This window comes from Parus major, chromosome 21 (genome assembly GCF_001522545.3).
Source record: "Parus major isolate Abel chromosome 21, Parus_major1.1, whole genome shotgun sequence".
Taxonomy (NCBI): domain Eukaryota; kingdom Metazoa; phylum Chordata; class Aves; order Passeriformes; family Paridae; genus Parus; species Parus major.
Window position 1 is genome coordinate 871170 of NC_031789.1, and position 9507 is coordinate 880676.

General features: G+C 53.5%; 1 protein-coding gene across 1 annotated transcript in view; it reads left to right on the forward strand.

The window, feature by feature from the left end:
- The window catches only part of IGSF21 (immunoglobin superfamily member 21), a 31685-nt gene that overhangs the window by 11261 nt on the left and 10917 nt on the right, over positions 1-9507 (forward strand). Inside the window, exon 3 of the mRNA XM_033519356.1 lies at positions 7521-7633. Within this exon, the coding sequence (XP_033375247.1) occupies positions 7521-7633 (113 nt within the window). The remainder of the gene's footprint in view (positions 1-7520; positions 7634-9507) is intronic.

Consider the following 9507-nt stretch of genomic DNA (forward strand, 5'->3'; position numbering starts at 1 on the left):
CTCTTCCCAAAATCCCAACCCACTGACCCATCCCAAACTCTTCCCAAAATCCCAACGACCGCTTTGAGCAGCCGCGGGAGCTCCAGCGGATTGTCCAACATTTCATTTTATGGGAATATCAGTGGGATGAAGACGTGGAGATAAAATATTCCCCCCTCCAGCACCGCCGGGAGGCCGAGGGATTCCATGGAAACCTTGGAAGTGGAAAAGGGGGGGAAAAGTTATAAATAAAACTTCCCAGCACTTCGGTAAAAGCTCCTAAACGTCATTCCCGTCCGGAGATAAATATTCCACGCGTGATTTACGGCCCTGCGCTCCCAGGCTGTGCGGGCAGGGGGATCAAATCCAATAAATCACTGGGAATATCAATGCAGCCACCACATTCCCGCTGATAAGCGGCCTGGGCTTGGAAAATCCATCTTTTCCACACCGGCTGCGCCTTGACAGAGTTGATTTAAGGAGTTTTGGGATTGGGAGGGGTTTCCCAAGTCTTGGAAGGGTCTTGGATGCTTCTTTGTGTGTTTTCATGGAGAGGGATTCTCTTCCAGGGGGATTCGCTTTTGAGGGTGCTGGAATTTTGTCCCAAACAGAAGATAATTCCCATCCATCCCAGGGAAATACTTCCCAAATCCAACCGATCCTGATTTTCTGGTGGCTGTCTCTTCCCTCCAACCCTGTTTTTCCTGCTTCCATCCCGAAATCCTGACTTTTCCAGCATCCCTGACTGCTGAAAAAGAGCTGGAAATTCCAGCCACTTGGACCCACTGTGGAATTACATCTCTGAGTATCCAGGAAATCCCCGGATTTTCAGGATGAGGGGGTCCCCTGAACATCCAAACGACGATTCCAAGGCCGTTCCGGGAGTTTGTAGCAGGGCCTGGGCTCCCTCCAGCCAGAGCCGTCACGGTTTTCCCTCCCAACATCCATCTTTTTCCTGGAACGCCGCGTTCCCTGTGGATTTGTGCCGGAGATGTCGAACAAGCGCGAAATCGACGCCGAGCCAGGAACGGGCTCCCTCATCCTGTGCTCCAATGAGCCGGAACGGCTCCGAGGAGCTTGGAAAAAGCCGGATGAAGATGTTGGAGGATTTATTCCAGCCCGTGCCCGAGCCACAGAGCCGATTCCGACAGCTCAATCCCACCCGGATTCGTTTGTCCGGAGGCGTGAGGCGAAGGTGGAAAACGCTGGAGTTTTCCTGGGATTTATTGGGCACGGAGAGAGCTGGACCCGAGTCCTTGTGGGAAAGAAACAACAGGGAAAGAGGACGGAGATTGGAATTGGAGAGATGGAACACGGCAGCATCGGGAAGCTCCCAAATCCCAAATCTCCCGTGGCCTTTCCACTCCCAAAGCGCCAAAACTTTTCCATCTGAAATCATTTCTCATGCTGAGGTGATGGGGATGAAAATCCCACGGAGCCGGAATGTTTGGGATGTTTTTAGCCCGTTTGGATCTTGTTCCTCATTTCTCTGCCGCTTCCGGAGCCGCTGGAATCTGGGAGCTGGAAAGAACCGATCCCACCCCTCCGGAAGGTCAAAGTGACTCAGGAGCTCATCCTGAGGAGAAAACCAGCCCAAAAATGGATTTTTCCTGAAGATCCACCGGTGTCAATCCTCGGGAAGCCCTCGGGTGGTGTTGGGGATGCTTCCCATGGGAATTTTGGGATATCCTGGGATATCTTTTCTTTGGGATATTTGCCTCAGGAGGAATCTGGGATTTAAAGGGAAAAAGGGAAGCTAGACAGTGGTTAAAAATTCCATCTCGACTGGATTTAGGAATCCTTGGAAGCTGGGTTTTGGGGTTGGTTTTATCCATGTTTTATAAAAATCGGGAATCATGGAATGGGTTGGATCAGAGGGACCTTGAATCCCATCCCATTCCCTGCCACCGACAGGGACACCTCCCACTATCCCAACCTGCTCCAAGCCCCACCAGGCCTTGGACACTTCCAGGGATGGAGCAGCCTCAGCTTCTCCGGGCCAAATGAATCCATAAAATTCCATCGTTCCGTAATTCCCACCTGCTTCGCCCGCGGAATGCGGCCCCGGCGTGAAGCGCTTCCCTCACTTCATCTTCATTTAAAAGGGGTTGAGAGGCCAAATCCAACCCATGGATTGATCCAAAGGGTCGATCCCAAGGATTGATCCCAAGGATTGATCCCAAGGATCGATCCAAACCATTGATTCCCATCACAAAGAGCTGAGGAGGCTCGGGAAGCACCCACGGGATCCGGCAGGGAACGCATCCCGTGAATCGGAGAAAAACGGGCCCAAAGCGTGGCCTGGACATCCCCCTGCTCATTCCAAACATTTTTCTCCCAATCCCTAAAAACCGAGGAGCTGGTTTGGTCCAGCAGCCGCCCCTGAGGAACAATTCCAGATCCAGCTGCGGAATCGTTCCCTCCCACTTATGGAAATGAGGGAGGGAAGCGGCGCCTAATGAGATGTTTGTGAGGGAAGAGGAATTTTAATTACCGGCTCTTAATTGTCTGCTCGGCCCGTTAATATCCCATTTTCCGGGATTAATGCCATTTGCTCCCTGCCAGCCGGGCTCCTCCTCAACCCGGGGGTGACGCCAACTTTCCTGGGTTTATTTTAGGGAACGCCACCCTTTTTCCAAAACCCGGGATGACTTTTGGGAAGGCGCTGGAGGGGTTGGGGAGGTTTAACCCCTCTGGTACTGAGCTGGTGGATTTTTGGGAAGAAAAGCCGAATATCCAAGGAAAACTCAGCACAAGGCTCCTCCGATCCATATTTCCTGCTTCCCAAAGGCCCATTTTCCTTGGAAGCACGGTGCCGACTCCGGCTGTCACATCCCATTCCCTGGCTGCCGTTAAAGCCGTGCCAAACGCTTAGTCCCGCTTAAATAAAAAATCAAATCCCAGCGCAGGAAAAGCTCCGGATTCAGCAAAATTCCACCGCTCCGGATGGGGCCAGCCGGGAATTCTTCACCCTCGGAGCCTTCCCGGGTTAACAAGGAGAGGCAGCATCATATTCCGACTGAAAATTGTCCTGGAATGTCATAAATAAGGCATGGCCGGAGCCGGGAAGGGAGCAGGAAGGAATTTGCTGCGTTCCCAGGAACAACTGGAGCTGCTGAATTTTTCATGGACAAGATGTCGCAAAGCGCCGCCGGTCGGGGCGCGTTCGCTTCTCGCGGATCCGGAGGTGCCGTCCCTGGAATCTGCAGGAGCGCTCCTGGATTTTTCCAGGGGGGTTTGCACCCCTTCAGATCCCATCTCAAGGGGCAAAACTTCTGCTCTCCTTAAATCCTGGGAATTGCAGGGTGTCCGCCGGTTCAGGGAGTGCTGGGGTCTGATTTCCTCTTCCCTCCCGGTTTTCCCATCCCATCCCAGCGCTGGCTTGGAAAAGGGAGGTGGAGGAATGGGAGGGAATTATGGATAAGCCTCGTTAATCACTGGCTAATTAAAATGAGGAGGTGTTCGTGTTGTCACCGGCTCCTTGACGATGCTGGGGATATTCCAGAAGGGGATGGAGCCGCTGGATCCCAAGAATCCGCTCCTCCGGCTCCATCCCGAGCTCCCGTTCCGCTCGGATCTGCCACCGCTTCCAAGGACCATCCCTAAAAGGATGAGGATGGGTTGGATTTTGGGGATGTGGAAAGGGGGAAAATCCATCCTCAGCTGAGGTTGCCCCACCCTGGGATTTGTCCAAGCTTGGAGAAACCTGGGATAAAGGGAGGAGCTCCTGCCCATGGAACGGGATGAGCGTGAAGGTCCCTTCCAATCCAATTCCAGAATTCCATCGGTTTGGAGTCGGATTTTTGGGAAGCACTGGGGGATGAGAAATCCGGGAATGAGAGCACTGGGCGATCTCTGTAAAGAAATCCTGGATTTCCGTTTTGGAAGGAATTTTTTTCCTTTTGGAAGGAATCCAAAGGGGAAGATGTGGAAAGGGCTCGCTGAGCTGCTGGGATTTCTTGGAAGGCTCCATCACTCCAAGGCTTTTCCTTGGGACATTCCCACCCATTTAATTCCCAGGAACCCCTGAGGGATTCCGGCCTCTTGTGCTTCATCCCTGGCCATTCCCATGGAGTGTCCGGCAGCGTTTGTGGGCAGAGATCCCCACAGAATGCCGGAAAGGGCTGGAAATGGGATTTTTGTCCAGCATCCCACACTTCAAGGGCTGGAAATGGGATTTTTGTCCAGCATCCCACACTTCCAGGGCTGGAGCAATTCCTGCCTCATCCCTGGGAGCTCTTTTGTGATTGGAAGCGCTGAGCTCGTTCCGATGTTCTCCTTTATGGACACACAACTCCCGATTTCAAAGGACATTTCCTTTATCCCTCCCTTCCCCCTCTCCTCCCCCCGCTTCCCTTTTCCCTTTTTTTTTTAATCCCCCTCAAACCGGACGGCGCCAGAATTCCCAGCGATTGCCAGCAAAAATATCCTCTCCTCCCCAGGGTTGCCGTCTAATCAGAGGGATGAATTTCCAGAGGGCTGAATCCGAGCCGGGGGAGGCCTTCCCGGCTTTCTCCGGAAAGATCTCGGATTGAAAAGAGCAAAGGGGAAGCAGAGCGAGGCTGGGAAGGGAACGCTGATAAAGGGATGACAGAAATTTGGGATGGGCTTCTCCTCTGGAGCCCTTTCGGAAGAGCTCTTCCCGCCCAGCCGTTCCCGTCACCGCCGCTTTGTTCTCCTCGGTCAATCCCGAAAAAAAACAACCCAGGGAGCCGAGGGAGGCTTGGGAGCAGCGCTGACACCTCGCAGTTGCTCCCTGTCGGGAAGCGAAGGGAAGGGGAGGATGAGGGATGGGATTTGCGCGTCAGCCGCGGCCGAGCAGCGGGGTCCGGACGGCTCCATCTGGATTCCTGCTTGATTTTCCAGAGCCTGCCTTTGTTTTCCCGGTTTTCCCCCTCCCCTCCACGCATCCTTGGCCGGCTCCTGTGGGGACTCGGCATCTGTTTCCCTCTCCCTCCTTATTTTCTGCAACTTCTGGGGTTGGTTTTGCTCTGGATTTGAGCAGGGATGCTCTTGGGACATTCGGATTTTCCCTTTCCTGTCCCTTCCAGGCCCAGCTGGGGCTCCAGCATTGGCTCTCCATGGGATCCTCATCCCAGCAGAACAATAAATCCTGGAGCTCTGTCTTTTCCATGCAGGAAAAGCTTGGGAGCATCCCTGTGGTGTTTTTAGGGACCAAATATCGGGATTTAAAGCCCAGCCAAGCCAGAATTCCCAGGAACAGAGGTGGAAGCTGCTCCCAATGCCAGCTCCGAGTGGTTTTCCAGCACGTGGAGGGAGCAGAGAGGGGAAAAAATTCCCATTTTGGGGTTGGTTTTATTTTGGCCACCCAGAAGATGGGATTGGAGAGAGATTTCCTTGGAAAAATGTTCGGATGGATGGGTTTGCTGCGTGGGAGTGGCCGGGGCCATCCCAAACTCGGCTCTCTCGGAAATGAAAAATCCACCAAAAATCAGGGAATGGTTCAAACACCACCAAAAACCTTGGCTGAACTGGGATGGGGATGGATCCCTTTGACAGGGAAGTGCACCGGGCTGGGAGGGAATAATGTGGGGAAAGGGATGGAAAACACCCAGAATTGCTGCATTGGGAACTCCTGGATTCCATGGACAGGAGGGAAAATCCAGTCTTTGCTCTGGACAGGGATGGGGATGGTTCCGCTTCCCATGGGAACTCCGGGTCTGGAAGGGAATAATGGGAAAGGGATGGAAAACACCCGGAATTGCTGCATTGGGAACTCCTGGATCCCATGGACCAGAGGAAAATCCCAATTCCCACAGCGGCTGGACTGGGATGGGGATTGCTCCATTCCCCATGGAAGTGTGCAGGTCTGGAAGGGAATAACGCAGGAAAGGGGCTGGAAAACACCTGGGAATTCCTCTCTCTGAACTCCCAGATCTCCACGGACAGGAGGGAAAATCCAATCTTTGCTCCAGCTTTGCCCCGGCTCTCTTTAATCTCCCGTTGATCCGGGGCAGGCGGGAGCCGCGATCCCAGCCGGAGGCTCCGTGGAAAGGCAGAGCTTTTCCGCACGCACGGAGGCTCCATCCCCGTCTCCTTGGGGCGGATCCAAGGATTTGCTCATCCCCCCGCTGGTTTTCCGTGCCTGTTGCTCATCCCGGCCTTCGGAAATGTCAAAAGCCGAGCGAGGGGAATCGGGGCAGCCGGAGAAACCTCGGCTGCCCTTCCTCCCTCCCTCCTTCCTCCTCCTCCTCCCATTCCTGCCTTTTCCATCGGCACAGCCCCGAATCCAAGGGGCCCTCGCGCAGCCTTGGCAGTCGCAGGGATTTAATCCCTGCTTTAGGAACAAAAATAAACCCTGGACGGGCAGGGAGAGGCCGGAAAGGCGCTTTCCCCACGGGCAGGGAATGTTGGCCAGGATTTGGGTGAGGAAAACCAGGATTCCGGGATGCACCATCAAAATTCCCTCACTCCAAGCATCATTTGGGGCTGAAAAGGGATTTAACCTACCCCCAGAAATTCCCAAAATCCCACTTTTTTCCCCCCCCCGTATTTCCTTGTGCAGAGCTGTTCCCGCAGCCCCCCAAAAGCAGCGCAAAACGGGATTTTCCAGGTTTTTTTTCCCGGTGTTCAATATTCCAGGCCACGCTGCCCTGCTGCCGCAGCCGGCACGTGTTCCCGGAGCGTGTTCTCCCGCAGGTCGTGCCTGGGATTTATGGCACAAACACCTCCGAGTTGTTTTACAAGGAATGCTGAGCCTCGGATCACCGCCCGGGAGGCGCAAAAAAATTCCTGGGAATTCACCTTCTCCCCTCTCAGGGGGAAATCTCTGATTTCCGGCCCCGTTTCCAAAGCTGCTCCTGTTTCCCGGACTTTTTCCCGGCTGTTTTTCCGCCTGGTGTGAGGAGGGATTAAAAAACAAATGAAAAAATTTGGAATTTGGAGTGGATGAAGAGTTTTCTTTGGGATGTCCTGGTGTCAAACAGGGAAGGATGCCAAGGAAAAGCCGGGATTTGCCAGGCTCATCAATTCCAAACAGCGGCGGGAAAGGCAGGAAAATAAACCAGGAATGCAATTCCCTGCTCCTGATTTCCCAACAAATCCAGGGAAAAGAGGGAGAAGAGGGATTGATGGATCTCCCCAGGCTCCGATTCTTCCCTCAGGCTCGAGGATGGATTCAGAATCCGGCTGTGAGGAGCTGGAATCCCGGATGGGGATGGTTCATCCTCTGGGGAAGCTGTTGGAGCCATTCCCATCGGGAATGGAGAATTTGGGAAGTTTTCTGGAAGCACAGGGCAGGGAATGGGGAGAGACAACAGAGCTCAAGGCAAAGCCAGAAGTTTGGGGGGAAGGACGGGAATTTGCAGCGGGATTTTGGGAATTCAGGAAGGATCTCCTTGAATTTGGACTTTTTTGGGGATCTTTGAGGGCGGCCCAAATCCACCCCCGTGAGGGGACTCAGCAGGGCTTTCCCTGGCGTTAGTCCCTAAAATTCCTGGGAAACAGCGATTGAATTCCCTCTCCAAACTTCCCTGGAGCTCATCTCTCTTTTCCTGCCCCTTTTTTCCCCACTTTTCCAGGTTATCTGACCGTCAGCATCGAGCCCCTGCCCCCGGTGGTGGTGGGAGACGCTGTCACCCTGAAATGCAACTTCAAAACCGACGGGAAAATGCGGGAGATCGTCTGGTACCGGGTGAGCTCCAACGCCTCGGGAATGGGAACGCGGAGCCTCGGGAACAGAAGGTCAAGGCTGTATGAGGCAGGAAAAGCAGACGGAGCTCCGGCTGATGGGAATATCAATTCCAGGGAGGAGGGAGGCGGCCTCGGAAAATGTGGCTGGGAGGGAGGAGGGATGGATGAGGGATGGTGGAGAGGGCTCCGGGTGAATTTTTCCGGGTGTTTTGGGGTGGATGCCAGCTGGATTTAGGGATGGCTGGGCTGGGATGGGATTTGGAGGTCGGAGCTGAGCTTGGCACCGCTCTGCCAAGAGCTCAGGGGGTGGGAAATGATGGGAAAAGGGGAAGAATCAGGAAAATTTGGGATATGCGGGATTTGGGGCTCTTTGTGTAGAGCTTTGGAAAAGAAAACTTTCCCTGTTCCCAAAATCTTTGGGAATCTGGGGTGTTGAAAAAGTGGGAAGCTCCTGGTTTTATTTGGGGATGGGGGAATTTGGACCCTGGTTTTATTTGGGAAGGGGAATTTGGAGGCCAGGATTATTTGGGGAAGGGGAATTTGGAGGCCAGGATTATTTGGGAAAGGGGAATTTGGAGGCCAGGATTATTTGGGAAAGGAAGGATTTGGATGTTGCTTTTATTTGGGAAAGGGGAGCCTCATCCCATGGTTTCATTTGGGAAAGGGGGGATTTGAAGCTCGGTTTTATTTGGGAAAGGAAGGATTTGGAGGATGAAACTGCCCCTGGAACATCATTCCCAAGCCTTGATCCAGCCTCAGCTCCACCAATCCTGAGCTTTCTCCAGAGAAATTTGGGATAAGCTGCCAACCACAAACGGCTTTATCCAAGGAAACCTGAGGTTTTCCAGGGAAAACTCCTGGAGGAGGCAAAGACAGCCCTGGGTGGTGCCAGATGGAGCAGCTGGGAATATTTTTCCTTGGATTTCCCATCCTCTCCTGAACATGGAGCTTCCCTAAAGCTCCCCTCCATTCCCAGGTTTATAAACAGGGAAAGGATGGATACAAATCCAGCTGTTGGAATGTGCTGAGTGCACAGGAACATTTCCATGGAATCCAGGATGGATTTTCCTATCATTATTCACAGATGGATCCCTAAATTCCCGACGGGGATTCAGGAATTGAACGGAACCCCAAACCTGCCCCGAACCCAAAATTCCAGCTTGGGATCAGCTTCGTCTCCCTCTTATTTTAGGCAGGAATTTTTTTTCTGCTGGTGCCGCCATCTCCACCAGGTTTTCCCTTCCCTTTTCCACTCGGTAATATTGGATTAACCCAATTTCCCGGGAGCTGGGGCTGGATTTGCATAATCCCCCCTGCGAGGAGGGAAGCGGGAGCGGCTGCTGCTCCGGAGCGAACGATGCTCCGAGAAACCTCGGAGGGAAAGGGAAGGGCGGAAATATCCCAGCTTTTCTTTTTATCCCCAGAAATCTCCCCTTTCTCCCAGAGTTTTTCACCCCTCCTTCCCTCTTGCTCCTTTCCCAGGGAGCTTCCCGGGTTTGGGAAGTCAGGATTTTTGTGGAGCGTCTCAGGATTTGCCGAATTCCTGATTTTAAGGTTTTTTTCCCTGGTTTTTCTCCCTGTCTTGTCTCACTCCCGGATTTTTGCAGCTTCCCAAAGCTCCAGTGGCAGCTCCGAGGTGTTGGAGGTGATGGATGGATCCGTGAGAGCCGGGGCGGAGCCACTGGAGCTGCGGAGTTCGATTTATTCCGCTTGTAAATCGCGGGAATGTGGCTGGATTGGGGTCACGCCGGGTTCCTCTTTCCTGGGATTTATTGGACAGGAAGCAGAGGGAGCTCCGGGAGTTTGAGGGATCGGAGCTGCTCCAGGGGCGGGGAAAAGGGGAGAGAGGGGAAAAGTCAAGGGCGGCACTTTGGT